At 45.7% G+C, this 15118-nt stretch overlaps 3 protein-coding genes across 5 annotated transcripts in view; 1 reads left to right on the top strand and 2 right to left on the bottom strand.

Annotated features, from left to right (window-relative positions):
* The window catches only part of MRPL9 (mitochondrial ribosomal protein L9), a 7228-nt gene extending 6543 nt beyond the window's left edge, over nucleotides 1-685 (bottom strand). For both annotated transcript variants that reach the window (XM_010857482.1, XM_010857483.1), the window contains exons 1-2: nucleotides 439-685; nucleotides 107-263 (exon numbers count right to left, since the gene is read on the bottom strand). In XM_010857482.1, coding sequence (XP_010855784.1) covers nucleotides 107-263; nucleotides 439-591 — 310 coding nt within the window. In that variant the 5' untranslated portion in view covers nucleotides 592-685. The remainder of the gene's footprint in view (nucleotides 1-106; nucleotides 264-438) is intronic.
* Nucleotides 253-6912, top strand: OAZ3 (ornithine decarboxylase antizyme 3). Its single transcript, XM_010857484.1, is given in 6 exon segments — nucleotides 253-284; nucleotides 4327-4390; nucleotides 4392-4466; nucleotides 5204-5379; nucleotides 5886-5971; nucleotides 6659-6912. Coding segments are annotated over 6 exon segments (576 nt in total). The 3' UTR covers nucleotides 6802-6912.
* Nucleotides 6913-8379: 1467 nt separating this feature from the next.
* TDRKH (tudor and KH domain containing) overlaps nucleotides 8380-15118 on the bottom strand; it is a 21733-nt gene continuing 14994 nt past the window's right edge. For both annotated transcript variants that reach the window (XM_010857481.1, XM_010857480.1), the window contains exons 3-14: nucleotides 14833-14939; nucleotides 14038-14227; nucleotides 13005-13144; nucleotides 12577-12898; nucleotides 11340-11500; nucleotides 10985-11157; nucleotides 10687-10751; nucleotides 10255-10406; nucleotides 9928-10029; nucleotides 9582-9675; nucleotides 9290-9377; nucleotides 8380-9112 (exon numbers count right to left, since the gene is read on the bottom strand). In XM_010857481.1, coding sequence (XP_010855783.1) covers nucleotides 9325-9377; nucleotides 9582-9675; nucleotides 9928-10029; nucleotides 10255-10406; nucleotides 10687-10751; nucleotides 10985-11157; nucleotides 11340-11500; nucleotides 12577-12898; nucleotides 13005-13144; nucleotides 14038-14227; nucleotides 14833-14939 — 1559 coding nt within the window. In that variant the 3' untranslated portion in view covers nucleotides 8380-9112; nucleotides 9290-9324. The remainder of the gene's footprint in view (nucleotides 9113-9289; nucleotides 9378-9581; nucleotides 9676-9927; nucleotides 10030-10254; nucleotides 10407-10686; nucleotides 10752-10984; nucleotides 11158-11339; nucleotides 11501-12576; nucleotides 12899-13004; nucleotides 13145-14037; nucleotides 14228-14832; nucleotides 14940-15118) is intronic.

Below are 15118 nucleotides of genomic sequence, written 5' to 3'. Positions count from 1 at the left end.
ACAATCACAGTACTTTTTACCCGCTTCTTCTCAGTAGTGAAAGGGCAGAAAAAAGTTGATGCCGAACAGAACCAGCCTGAGAGAAGTACCTCTCCCCGGGCCTTACCGTCCACCGACTGGGTGAGGATGAGCTCCAGGTTTTCTTTGGGCCTGTGTTTCGTATCTTCCACGAGCTTGTAGACGCGGTGTCGCCGGTGCAGGCGCGGTTTCCGGCCTTCTCCCGCTAGCGGCACCTTCCACCAGCGCTCGACAATGACCGTGCCCTGGAGGCCGGGGGAGCGAGGGTGAGCCTCCTCCACTGGCCGCCGGCACCTCAAGGAGAGCCCACCACCCTTGATTTGGGGCCCACCCGGTCTCAGCGCGCTTCTTAAAACAAGCCTCGGCCATAACTAGCTCCACCAGAGGCAAGGAGCCCCAGGACTCAGACCCAGCCCTCACCCGACTGTGAGACAGGCTGAAGTCGCGCTCCGAGCCAGGGGTGCTCCCTGAAAGTCGCGGCCGGAGGAGCTCCCGGACCCCTCCTCGCAGCAGCCGCTCAGTGAACACCCGCAGCTGCACTCCCCGCGGGACCGCAAAAGCAGCCGCCGCCATGTTCTCGGGCGCAGAGGAACGTCCGCAAGGCGCAGGCGGCAGGAAAGGCCCCCGCGGGCTGCCCGCGGCGCGCCTGAGCCGGCGCGGCTCTGTGCGCGCTGAGCTTCCAGGAAAGCCTGGCACGGATTGAGCTGCGATTTGGGTGTCTGGAGACCAGAGATCTGGCTGGGATGGGTGCTCCACGATTCGGCATTTCCGCCACTCCCTTTTCCCAGTTTCTTCTCGGGGGAGGGACACCCATAGCCATTGACCGATAGTGGAATGACTGTTAGGTGCACTGACACCGGGAGACACCCGCTCCCTCCCTTGGCTTCACTTGTCTTTATTAGTCTCTATTACTGGGGGCTTTTTATTTAGCTCCAGTCGCTCTCTGAGGTCGCTTCCAGTTCTGATGTTCTGTGATAGCTGGATGCTGAGAGGAGAGGGTACCGCTCTCCCTTTTCCTTACTTCAAATCTATCTAAAAGTGGTGGAAGGATGGAATCCTTTGGAAAACTGCCAACCTCAGGATCGTCTCTTAATCGTTAAACTATTTAGTCCTCCTATCCTGGAATAAGATACTATCTTCCTTCAGGATTACTGCAATAGTCTCCTAACAAATATTTAAATAAGTGTAAATCACGAGGGAGACAGTTCCCTCTGTGGAGGGTCTCAGTACTGGGGAGTAAACCATATAAATGGAATGAATAGGGCCTGTTTGGCAAGAGATTTATGGAAAGATGCTCTGAGCATCATGTTGCTGCTGCTAAGTCGCTTCAGTCGTGTCCAATTCTGTGCGACCCCATAGACGGCAGCCCACCAGGCTCCCCCGTCCCTGAGATCCTCCAGGCAAGAACACTGGAGTGGGTTGCCATTTCCTCCTCCAATGCATGAAAGTGAAAAGTGAAAGTGAAGTCGCTCAGTCGAGTTTGACTCTTAGCGACCCCATGGACTGCAGCCTACCAGGCTCCTCCGTCCATAGCAGGAGGAGCATTTTCATTTCCTCCATCCGTTTTCTAGGCAAGAGTACTGGAGTGGGTTGCCATTGCCTTCTCCGAGCATCATGTTATTCGACCTATAAACAGCCTTTAGCCAGCAGTCCCTCGTAATTACACTTTCTTTAGGTAGCTTCCAGGACACCCGATTTATTTTTCTCCTTCTGGTCTCAACATGCTCCCAGAAACAAGCGGGGAGCTTCACTCATTTTCTTCAGTCTCCTTTGCTGATTTCTCCTTTATTCTTTCTCTCTTAGAGTGCCCCCAGGGCTCAGTCTTTGGATCTTTTCTGAATGCCAATCTTTACTCATAATGCCAATGACATCAAATTTCTGTCTTCACCCTAGACTTCTAAACTCCACACATGACTATCCAGCTGCTTACTTCATCTTCCCCTTATACAACTGTGGACAATGCAAAGTTAACACGCTCCAAACTAAACCCATCTCTATCCTCTGCCCCATACTGCCACACCGGCAGCCTTTCTTCTCTGTCGATGGTAACTCCCTTCTTTCAGTTCTTTCACCTTCTCTCCTATTTCAGGAAATCCTGTGGGTGCTACCTTTATACTATTTCCAGAATCCGACCATATCCCATCACTCCAGCTCTCCACCATGGTATAAGATACTATCTTTCTCCAGGATTACTGCAATAGTCTCCTAACAAATAATCCTTTAGAGCTCTACAGTTTATTTGCAATACACCAGTCAGAATCTTTTGAAAAACATGTCAGATCATGTCTCATCTGTCCAAAACTTGCAAAGACTTCCCCCTTTAGTCAAAGAAAAAGGCCATACAATGGTCTACGAGGCCCTGTATGACCCGGTCCCATTAGCTGTCTTCTTCTACTCCCCCTATAGCTTACAGAGCTTACCAGGTAGCAGTAGTGGTAAAGAACCTGCCTGCCAGTGCAGGAGATATAAGAGATGGGGGTTCAATCCCTGGGTTGGGAAAATCCCCTGGAAGAGGAAATGGCAACCCCCAGTATTCTTGCCTGGACAATCCCGTGGACTGGAGGCTGTCAGGCTATGTCAGGGGGTCGCAAAGGGTCAGACAGGACCGAAGCAACTTAGCACGTAGCTTGTAACCCACAGTGGACTTGAAAACATTTGACCCGTTCTCCTTAGGGATTTGCACTAGCTGTTGCTTTCACACAGAAGCTTGTTATCCTCAGATGTTGGCTTGGCCTAACTTCCTCACCCTCTTTGAGTCTTTAAATGTCACCCTTTCAATGAGAGCTCCTTAGAGCACCCTTTTATTACTGCCACTGTCCCACCCCTTCACCCTTCTGAGCCTTCTTTCATCTTCTAACACGTGAAATAGTTCTCTTGTGTTTAGTGTTTAGGTTTGTTCTTTCAGTGTTCGAAGCTCCATGGGGCAGGGATATTTGGTTTGTTTACTGGTGTATCCCAAGCTCACAGTAGGCCCCCAATAAGTATTTGTAAATAGATGAATGAAGAACGTGCAGAGGTCTCAGACTGGTGGCGCCAGCTCCAAATTTTGCACACAATGTTGATTTTTTTAATCAATAATTTTTATTTTTTGTTAGTAGTAAAATTTCTCAAATTAAAAAAAAAATCTTTTTGAGAAACTTACCACAAAAATCTCTTTCCAGTTTCTGTTGAAAATTGTATGATCTGGTCTGCATTCCTGCATGAAAACTTGGAGCTGAGCTGTGTCCCTACACACCGCACCCCAACCCCCCGGCTTTTTTTAAGAGTGTGTGAGCTTTTCATTTTGCTATAGTCCCACCCAGCAGCTCCACTAATTTCCCCTAGCTGTCCAGGCTCCTGGAGACACTGAGTTTGCAGTTCCTACCCCATAAGGCACTAAGAAAGTTCAACAACATGTAGAACCACTGGGTTATTAAAGGTAGGGATAATAAAAATATTGAACTGAATAGGGAACCAACCAATCAAGTCAGATACTGGATCAGGGCCTTAGAAGCCTCCTGCAGTATCAGACCCCAATCTGTTACTGAAGTGTGGGTTTGCCACACGCACACGCCAGAGGGGAGCCCATGTTCCGTGAGCACAAGTGGTCAGCCAGGGCTGTTTATCAACCACACAGAAACAAAAAGTATTTTAATTTCTGGTCAGCCATGAAGTCCATACTAGTTGAACAAGAGCTCTGGGGGCTACCTAAGGGGGTAGATGGGGTAGGGAGCACAGAGAGGAGCCCTGAAGTGACTGAAAGGCTGGCCCTTTGCCCATGTCACAGTGCTCACCGTGTCACAATGGGACCAGGGGCCTGAACCCCTGCCACCAGCCCCTGAACCTCACTTTGCCGCGGGGAGGCACTGAACTAAGAAACTGCCTTGTTACAGGTCACGCCCCTCTTTCTACTCCCTTTCTTATATCAAGAGGGGAAAAACACGGAACTACCTCTACCCGTTCTGGTCACCATACGCCTATTACCTTTACTGTTACAAGTACCGGATCACCCTCCGGGAGAAGATGCTGCCTTGCTGTAAAAGGTACTTGTTTTAATCTCTACCTGTAGTTGTTTAACTGTAAAGAAAAGTAAAAGAATTTGAAAGGACTCCCTAAGTGGCAAAAGATAATAGCAAAGTAGGGTGGAAGGCTGGCATGGAACTTTGTAAACCTTTCTATCTGGCTGGCCTGGGGAAATGGAAATAGATAGGCTGGTTCACAGAAGATACAGAAGACAGTGCCAGACCTGGCCCCGTGTACCTGGAAGGTAAGTCTCTCCTCATCTCAGACTCAGAGATCAACTATTTGGGGCCTCTTTTCCCTCATCAGTATCACCACTTATAAGGAAGAGGAGGACTTGACACTCCGGCCCCGTTGCTGTCTTCAGTGCTCCTGAGTCCCTAGTAGGTCTTCAGGGGGCCAGACACACCGAGCAGGGTGATCAAGACCAGCTTAAAGAATTATATTCGGTAAGTGGACTGGGAGCTGGTGCTGGGACATGGCAGCCCATTGCTTGCTGTAATATGGTATCTTGCAAAGGGACATGAACTAGTTGGAAAATAAATCATAGAAAGCTAGCTCATGTGACCTCCTGTGTAAAAGTGACTTGCTTTATAGGCAAGGATTCTGGTCCAGAGAACTTAAGGCAGGGTCCTAGGGCTGGTGTTGAAAAGCAGGATGGGAAAAGAAGAACTGAAAACAAAGACAGACTATATTAAGACATAAAGCTGTATTCTGGGACATAAAGCTGTTTAGATGCTAAGTTTTGGGTCCAGAATCTGGAACTCCTGCACTTGCCTTTGTATCATCATGCCTAGGTATGAGCTATCCATTTTTAGATAAGAAGTGCCAGAATTTAGAGAAAACTTATATGATGGAAAAAAGTAGAAGAGTAATATTAGTGAGACAGTAAACAGATGACACAGCTTTGTTTAAAGAATAAGCTGTTTGATGTAAATACAAGTTTCTGAACCATTAGTGCACCCCTCACTGGAGTCAGCAAATTTTTGTCAAGGAAAACTCCATGATAGGGACAGAGTTAGGTCCTAGAACTAAGAGATATTGAGTAAGGCCTGGCTCCACTTCACCTAGGCTCTCCATCAGCCCCCTCCTTGCTTCCACAGACACACCTAAACAGGTCTGAGATCTGATTTGAGGGTTAGGTGAGCACAGAAACAGGAGACTCTCAGTTTTACTCCTTTTCTAGGCTGGGAACCTGACGGTGCTGTCTACTGACCCCCTGCTTCACAAGGACCCAGTGCAGTTAGACTTCCACTTCCGCCTCACCCCCCAGACCTCTGCCCACTGGCACGGCCTTCTGTGTGACCACAGGCTCTTCCTGGACATCCCGTATCGGGCCTTGGATCAAGGCAACTGGGAAAGGTAACTGAGTCTGGATGGGGGGAGTGGAGGTGAAGGGAAGAGGTAGGGGTTCACTCTGATGTCACAATCAGGTAATGGGCATGCTAGCCAGTGAGGGCTTATTCAGGGGCTGGATACATTCAAATCATTGAACCAGCCAAATCACTGAACCAGCTCCTGGTGAGCTGAGCCAGGATCTGGATTCAAGGGATAACAGCCTATAGGAGGTTGCTAAACTGATTCAGAATCACAAGGTGGAATCCATAAATAGTTGAAAGGAAGTGATCTCCAGCTGTTTGTCTTTATGGAGTGGCCCCCTTTCCCCAAGCCCCTTCCACGGTAGGGGTATGAGGCCACAGTGTATAAACCCTTAGCTTCAGAGAAAAATCCATCAAAACTAGTTTGGAACTTTCACTTCCTTGGGTCAGGAAACAATGAGCAATAAAACACCTTCTGTTGCAAATAGGCACCTTTCTCAGTTTTGAGTTTGTGAAACATGCCTTAACCATTTTCCTTCTGGTCCCTAGTCTGACCGCAGCACTGCAGTATGTGGAGGAGAAGACCAATGTGGATTCCGTGTTTGTAAACATCCAAAACAACCGGAATGACAGAGGTGGGGAATCTGCTCTCTCCTTCCTGGCCCTTTGTGCTGAAGCAGCTGACAGCAATTTCCCCTTTATAGGAGACCTTCCTCCCCTCATTCTAAAGGGCATGTTCAGGCAGTTCAGGGATTCAACACCCATCCCCTTCTCCCCACCAAGGAAATTAAGGCACCTACTATTCTGTTCATTCAAGTCATAACTGAACTGTCAGAAAGGCCCTGCACACAGATTTCAGAAGCTAAATTGAAGAAGCACTGGTGAAATTACACAGAAGCCATTCAAGGGTTGTGGCTGGTAGGATAGAAAGAGTCTCAAATGTATTAAGCACCCATAATGTGAAAGGGTCAGGTGTAAGGCCAGGAATATATTTAACCAGATGTGCGGTGCACATTACAGAAATGCTTGCTCCTTCAGGGAGCTTATACTCTGTTGGATATGAGAGACAAGCAAGAGTTTATTATACCATCACTGTTAGGCACTTTGTAAACATCTCATTTAAATTCTGTGATCCTCATTTTACAAACATGTAGAACACTGAAGCCAGGTTACAGTCCAGCTCTGTTTGACTCCAAAGCACATCATCCCTGTGCCTGCACCACACTGCTCCCTGCCCAGTCATTCCCCAGTGGAAGAAGCCAAATCTAGGGGAATGGTTGCATGGAGCCTCAGAGTATTCTAATGTTGTTCTCTTTTCACAGGTGCTCTGCTACGTGCCTTCAGCTACATGGGCTTTGAGGTGGTCAGACCAGACCACCCAGCCCTTCCTCCCTGGGACAATGTCATCTTTATGGTGTATCCCCTTGAAAGGGATGTTGGCCACCTGCCCAGTGAACCTCCCTGAACATGCTTATTCCTACTCTGTGAGGGGCTGGGAGCCTTGTTAAGTGAGAACCAAGCTTCCAGGATGTGACAAAACACCTTCCGTCTAGGAGTAAAGGGTAGTGCAATCCTCTTGTGTTTACTATTTCTTTGCAGGGGGAGTGGGGGAGAGGGCTGGCTGGAGTGAAAAATGAGCCTTACAGAGCTGAATTCACTGAGGGACAGACAGACATTTGATGACTGAAAAGCTCAAAGAGGTCTGAGCAAGACAGGGAAAGGACCCAGGGATTTTAAGCTTTTGCCTTCCCCCATCCCAAAACTATTCCCTTGTTTATTTTAACCATCTGAGCACCGGCCAGGAGCAGGAACCAAGCACCGGGGAATTCACAAAGACTTAAGCTTTACTGGGATATTTTTATCCATATACTTCGGTTCAAACTGGAGACCAGTGAAGGAAATGAGAGAAGGTTCATGGTTCCTGTGGCACTAGTTTAAGGGCAGGAACATTCCAGGAGGCTGCAGAAGTAGTGCTGTTAAGAATAGGGAACTCATTAGAATGGGTTAAAAGGTCTTAAAAGCCATGTTAAAGGAAAAGGCTTTCATACACAGTAACAAACTGTAGCTAAGAATGAGATACCACTCATTTTTCATAGAAGTCCTGTGAACAGTTTATATCAGGAGACCTCTTTTTAGAGTAAAGGCTGATAAACAACAAGGTCCTACTGTATGGCACAGGGAATTATACTCAATATCCTGGGATAAACCATAATGAAAAATAATACAAAAATAAAGTCACTTTGCTGTACTTTGCAGTGTTGATTGTCACAACACTGTAAATCAACTGTACTTTGATTAAATAAAATTAAAAGAAGAGAGTAAAGGCTGAGGAAACTGGGGACTAACTGGCCCCATGATCCTGTCGTAGAGTAGCTCCAATTCCAGGGCCGAGCTGGCTTCAGTGAGCAAGTGCAGCCAAGGTCTGAAATATCAAATCAACAGCATGCTTTCATTGATTCTTGTGGGACTACCCAAGCTACCCAGAGATGCTCCTTCACTGAAGCCTTTCTGCTAATTTCTACCGAGGTTTTTCTAAGACAATCAAATTTGAAAATTGTGTTTCTGGGAAAATATAGTTGCCATGTAGTACATGGGTAGCCTTCATCAATTCCTGGATTAAAAGTCCTGCGTGTCAGAGTTTTATGCACTAGTTTTAAGTCTTCTACTTTACCTTGCTGATGTTTAAAAAAAAAAAGTTAATTTACCGTTATTCTCCCACCCATTTTCAAGCACCTTCACAGTTCTCACTGGATCCTCACAATACTGTCAGAAATGGAGAGATGCTACGTAAGGAAACAGGCTCCAAAGTTCACAGCAAAGATCTATTCCTAGAACCCAGGTTTCTGTAATTCGAATCTACCTCTTTTAGGTGAGGTTTTAGTGAATGATTAATTCTGAAGTCGCTTTAAGGAAAGAATATGATCTGCACATGAGAGGGACAGCTGTTTCATAGGTGGTGTGAGGTGTTAGGCAATCTTACCAGATTTCAGTACAGAAGATACCCATAAGCTTGTTTCCACCTTGTGATTCAACCAGCATTTAGTTTTAGATAACTTTCTTAAGAACTTTATTCAGCAAAGAACACCCCAAATGATCTAAACAGCTCTACAAGTTCTCTATGGCTCTGTGTGTATACATATATTGATATAGATACTATACCAGCAATATAGCAATATTTCCTGAGTTACCTTTCTCCTTGTCTACTTGTATTTTAACCAAAGTTTACAGGGAAATAGCTGGAGCACTGTTACAAAAATCTTGTCTCCAATAACACATTAGCAGTTGAGGCTGGGAGGCAGTATTCTCTTCTCACTTTCTGAGGCTTTTAATATAATTATGCTGATTTTTGCCTTTGCTGCCTGACTTAACTGCAATCTTTGAGTTTACCACTCAAAAGATTTCCCCTTAACCAGAGTCACCTCATGTGGTGAGTCAGTCTGCAGAATTATCACTTCCAATAACCAAACCCTGGCTGTTTCCCAGCCTCAAAGAGGACGCTGCCTAGCAGTACTGTGCATTAGGACTGCCAGAGGGGAACAAGCTGGATACTAAGCAGCCTGAAAGTCATGTGGCAGTACTCACACTGCACAGGGCACAGGGGGTGGAGTTAGGGGCATGTGTCTGTCTCCCTCCACCCCACATGCTCTCTGGTAGTCCGGTGGAAGAAGAAAATGCATTTGGTTCACAGCAAGCCAGGTCATGTATATAACGAAGGAAGAACTGCATAGATCTCTATTACAGGCTCTTCTCTCCAGGCACCGAGTCTAATGCCAAACCTGCCAAAGACACACACAGAGAGACACAAAAAGCTTGAAAGGGCTCAAACTGAAAGTAAAGCTGCAGGAAGGCAGCTGCAGAAAAGTAGTAATAAGATGGGCTACAGGGAAGAGGCAAGGCCCTGTGGTCACCTCATTACTCTCTGGTTGCTACAGAGAGAGGACAGTTCTACTCACAGCAAAGCAGATGGCCGAGGCAACTGAAGGTGACTTCAGAGTAAGTAGTCATCTTCAAGATTATCATCACCAGACATAGAGGCAGCTTCTATTCAGACATGAGGGTAAAGTTAGATACTGCCCTACTGTAGCAGGCACTGCCATTGAGGATCAGAGAAAAAAATAGGCTTTTTGGTGTTCAATGACTACTCTGGTTAGGAGATAAATCTTGACACAACTTCCCTAGTTTGGAGAGGCTGACTAAGAATTGGTAACTTTCAGAGATGCTCGAGGGAGCAAATGCTGTTTGTACCTGATAAACTGAGGCAGGACAGGGTGTTTGCTATCTCTCCAGGGCTCTTCTTGGTCTCAGTGAGCATGCTCAGTGAGACATCTGTTTCTGTGGCCTGAGGGAATAAACAGGAGAAAAAGGAAGAATGTGTTTGGCTGGTGGGAAAAGAGAAGCGACCCCATCATTTTGCTCACAGAGTCTGGTGTGGCTGCTAAGGGACACAGTGCTTCCATTGATCAACTACTGGAGCAACTCAGAGTCCTTAAGGGTGTTCTACAAATTGCATGCATGACTAGAAGCCCTCCTGTCTTGAGGCACAAGGTTTGTCCCAAAGCAGCACCCCAAATGATGATAATGGCTCACTTACGAGGTCGTCCAACATTACTGGGACAGCTCTGTTTTTTTCCATGTCTTCTGCAAGCTCAACTGCGTATCCTTTACGAACTAATTCTAGCCCAATATCAAGATTCTGAGAAAAGAAGTGAAAAGGCTTCTTGGTGTTCAAAGAAGGGCAAATCAAAGGAAGGGCAGAAGAGCTGGGATTGATACTTTAAAAAATTCCTTTGGTGGTTCAGTTAAGCAGGAGCTTATGAAGCAGGACTATTATCAAATAAGGATTTCTGAGAAAGGAAAAGAAGATGAGCCTGTAAATATACTGAAGAGACAGTGAGCAACAAGTGAACCTCAGTCTTACCTTCCCGTCGCTAGTATCATATAAATAGATCTTGGGCCAAGTTGAGATCCCAGACTGGACATAGCTAGAGATCTTGGCCACCAGGGGCTTCCAGTCAGCACAGTGAGTCAGTCTGTCAAACTCATCCAAAGCTTCCTCTTCCCACTGTTCACCTGGTTAAAAAAATTGTAGACAGAGCCTAAGAAGGGGTCAGTGCTGACAGGGGTGGGATTATGCCCTGGAGGGAAGCTGGAACTACCTCTGTCTACTTCAGAAGGTACCTATGTCTGACTGCCAGGCAGGTTTCTGGCTGTTGCTGTCTGGCACTGGTGATGAAAAGGCGCCTGAGCCCCCGGAACTCAAAAAGCCTGGGAATGTGAGAATCCCCACTACATGCCCTGTGAAAGTTATTCTGTTTGTACGCACAGTCAATAGGTAATAGGACCAATTTACCTGAGGGGGCAATCCGTGCCAGACTACACTCTATTGCTTGAAATGGAAGGCTTAGGAAGTCACTCCTAAAGTGAAAGAAACTGAAATTAGAATCCTAGTGCTAGGAGGGCCTTCTTATATTCGTTCCTTCTAGACAGCACCAGTTAACCCAGCAGCGGAAGATAATTAACTGATCTCTAAAGAGGCTCTCTTCCAACCCTCCCCCCCACCTCCTCCCCAGTGAGAAGTGCCAACAGCTCACCACCTTATGGCCAGGACTGAGTCAACAGATGAGACTCCAGCCTGATTCCACACTGACCTGAGCACCCTGAGATCCCTCAGTGGGCAATCTCCATTATCTCCAAAGTCAACAAAGTAAAGGTCCAGGTTCCCATTCTCCAAGGTACCAAGGACCCGGGCTCGATACCAGGAACCATTTGTAGGTAAAGGTGCTGCGACAATGTCTCCTACATGTACAGTCAAGTCTTCAGGCTACACAAGGAAATGAGGAGTCAGGAGAGGGCAGAGTTAGGAAGGGATGGGCTAAAAAACTGAATACCAGAAGGAAGAAACAAGAAGCCATTGCTCCACAGGAAAGGGAAGAGAATACATCACAATGAAAAAGGTATGTCCCCCTTTCATCAAACCCCAGCCCTGTCCCTATAGCAACTCACCAGACTATTTTCGTAGTGCTGGGTCATCTCACTGACAAGCTTATCCAGCTGCAGGCTGCGGGAGCCAATGATTTGGATCCAGAAGTGGTTAGGATGTTCAGAGGCAGAGACATACACTTCTAGGAACTCATCAGCATGGAAACTGAAGTCCGGACTGGGAACTAACCACAGGCATAAGCAAGTTAAGCTACAGAATCATTATTATCTAATATGATGACCATTATCAGAATCATCTCTGGTTGAAATGGGAAGACTGCATCAGTGGGGTGAGAGGTACAAATAACAAGTGGCTAATACCATTTAAAAATGGCTGGAGGGACAAGTGGATGAATCATACAAAAACATCCTGAAGGAAAGGTACTATAAGCTATGTTCTGTTCTTTATATGTAATTGAGTAATTAGAGTTCTTCACATTCTTTGTCATCCGCCGTGTATTCAAATCAGCACCAATTATAATGAAGGGAAATCCCCATATGCTAGGGAGAAGATATGTGGACAGATGTGGGCCTGCTCCAGATTGTATTCCACCACCGATTCATTACAGACCCTGGACACGTCTATGAACCTCTTAAGGACTCTGGTCTTCCCTGCCCATCCCAGTACCTATGCATAGAAGAAAAAGCCCATAGCCTTTTCATTCTTCTTGAATGGTGAAGATTTTTAAGAACAGTAATGAGACAGGAAAAAATATTGGACTCAGAAGTATTTTACTTATTTGTATATGTTTGAAGAAAGAATACCATGTAATTCAATTATTTGATGTATTACTTGCAGACCAGTTTCCTGTGAACGAGCACATTTCTATATTGTTCTCTAATTAGCTGGTTTGTATTTAGAAAAAAATTTGTGTTCAGTATTAACCCAAGGAAAATATTACCGGAAAGTCCCATCTGTAATTAAAGAACTGTAAATGTAGTCAAGAAAATAGAAATTATTTTTTTATTGTTTCCTTATTCTGGGTTATCTAAGCCAGTATTTCTGGCTTTCCAGGTAGCAGTAGTAAAGAACCCACCTGCCAATGCAGGATTGGCAGAGGGCTCGATCCCTCGGTTGCGAACATACCCTGGAGAAGGAAATGGCAACTTGCTAAAGTATTCTTCCTGGGAAATCTCATGAACAGAGGAGACTGGCAGGCCACGGTCCATGGGGTTGCAAACAGTCAGACACAACTGAGCATACACACATAGCCAGTATGCCTATCTGCCATATGGCTAAGGGGTCCCCTTTGTTACATACTTTCAAACATGGACATCTCTGGACTGGTCTGGACAGCAGACCTCTGAAAGCTGTCATCATTAGGTTTCTCCCAGGAACCCTCTTCTGGTCCCACAGCAGCCACGTCACCATCTCCTTTGTGGGGAGGAACTGCCAGAGGTGCAGCCTGTTTTAAGCTAGTGCCAGTGTTTTTCCATAAAGCTGGCTCTCTGGCTCCACCTGGCTCTGTCACTTCCTCTCTTCTTACGCTGATTGGCTGCTTCCGTGGAACTCTGGTTTCTGCAGAATGAGCAATTCTCTTCCTAAGTTCTTCATCTTCTGAAACTTTCTCCAGTATCAAATGCTGTGGAAAATAAGAGAAGGGATGATATCTACATGGTCAGATACTGACCCAGGATGGAGTAAAGGGTTCTTCTCACTCTCAGATACAATTCAGGTTAGCTACTTGCCTTAGCTGCTGCCACTTCCTTCTGCGTTCCTGAGATTTTTATAAGTCTTGATAGTAGCAATGTTCCTTCTGATTCTTTGTCACAGGTTATTTTGGCTCCTGAGGCCTTACAGATAGAACGAATTGTCTCGCCGCCTCTCCCTGTATTGAATAATACATAAGACCCTGTCCTTTCCTCTACTACTCCTAGTGATGCCACTATCTTGTATACACTATGAGGTGAGAGTCAGGGCTCATTTTCAAACTAAACAGAATGTAGGATAGTGAATGGAAAACAGGAGCTACTGAAATCCTTACTGTAATCAGGGGGGTACTAGATTATTTGCTCTACCCATTTTATTTAAATTCTACACACTGGCTAAGTTAATGTGGTCATGTCACTTTCATCTTCTGGCCACTAAGCAGACTTCACATCCTCACTTCATTAGCAGACATCCCACATGAAACCACTGGACCAAGCACAGGACGCTTCTCTGCCTCTCACAGCAGCATGAGGAATGCTCTAGGAGAAGGCATAAAAAGTGCTTTCTATGGCACGGTCTTGAGAGATTTAGGATAAAATGAGCATCCTTAGCTTCCCTTTAAAAGTCTTAATATGAGGTAAATACATTTACCTGAACCCTTGTGGAACCTATTTGTAAGGTTCAGATCATACTTTAAAAATTTTTTATTATTTATTTTTGGCTGTGTTGGGTCTTAGCTGTAGCATGCAGGCATCTCTCCAGTGTGGCACACAGGCTTAGCTTCCCTGAGGCTTGTGGGATCTTAGCTCCCCGCCTAGGGATCGAACCCATGTTCCCTGCACTGGAAGGCAAATTCTTAACCACTGAACCACCAGGGAAGTTCTCTTACAACTTCTTGAGGTAATGAGTTTTGCTTTACCACTGGCTTTATAAAAAAGTAAAGCTCTTCTCTCAATTTCCCTCAGCAAGATGAAGGGGAAGAAGGCCAGGAAAAGCCCTCTGGAAGGTGTGAAAGAAAGGAAGGCAAAGGGAACAAAAAAGGAAACAGCAGAGAAAGTTGTCCAGTGGTACCTATGATTCTGCCCACGGATCTCTGGGGGACTGAGAGCTGCTCAGACACTGGCGTATTCTCTGTCAGGATCTGATGAATCGCTGCTTTGGCCTTGCACACCTGAACAGGAAACCCACTGATAAGCAGCACCCGCTCATCTCCTATATCCTCCGTGTCCACATCGATCCGAGCACCTGTCTTCTTTCTTAGCTGCAGAGAAAAGGATATGTGGCAGTATGTTCTGGAAGAGCTCTCACCTGGGTCAGCTAAGGATACTCTAAACCTAACCCTGGAGGTGGATGGAACTGGACACAGTAATCAGTGAAATCGGGTTTTGTAAGCAGTCCTCAATTACATGTACTTACAGAAGGAGAGACAAAGATAACCCTGAACAGCAGTTAATCCAAAACAGTTTCTCTGTGTTTAGACTGGTATTTCCCCAAATTTGGATTAAACAATCAATTATTTAGTTTTCTTGACATTCCAAATGAATAATGGAAGATGGTAAAAAGAATTAGGGAGCAATTAATTACTGCCAATTAATAAGAGTTCATAATTCCATAGCAGACAGGAATGATTCAAACTATACCAGGATGAGAACCATCCAATTAAAAATCCCCATTTCAAGCTAAGTCACCCATTCTATAAGGAGTAGAAGTACTCATCTCTGGAAGGAAAATAGCAGCCAGAAACTTCCTATTTTTGTTTTGTTTTGTTTAAAATATACATAGTGTAAGTGGGTTTTACAGAATGGGGGCAGAGGATGGACAGCAGAAATCAATCCCGGGAAAGCTGTTGCCTGCTCACACACTTACTTGTTTAATATTGGCTCCTTGCCGACCAATGATGAGCTTTACAGCCTCCTGGGGGACTCGCATCTCTATCTCGATGTCATCTTCCCCAACAAATGTCAGCCGTTCTTCTGCACAGATCATCAGATCAGACTTAGACAGTACCCAAAGCTATTACTTCCCCTCCCCTGAATCAAAGCTGTCAAAGAGACACTGATGTAAAAGATAAACTGAGGATTTCAATCATAAAGAGAAGGAGAAGCAGCATCTGAGTGGGAACTAAAAGGTCCTGAAAGACCAGAAGATGGGC

This window comes from Bison bison, unplaced genomic scaffold, assembly GCF_000754665.1.
Source record: "Bison bison bison isolate TAMUID 2011002044 unplaced genomic scaffold, Bison_UMD1.0 scf7180017864381, whole genome shotgun sequence".
Lineage (NCBI taxonomy): Eukaryota > Metazoa > Chordata > Mammalia > Artiodactyla > Bovidae > Bison > Bison bison.
This window is presented reverse-complemented; position numbering and strand designations above follow the sequence as displayed.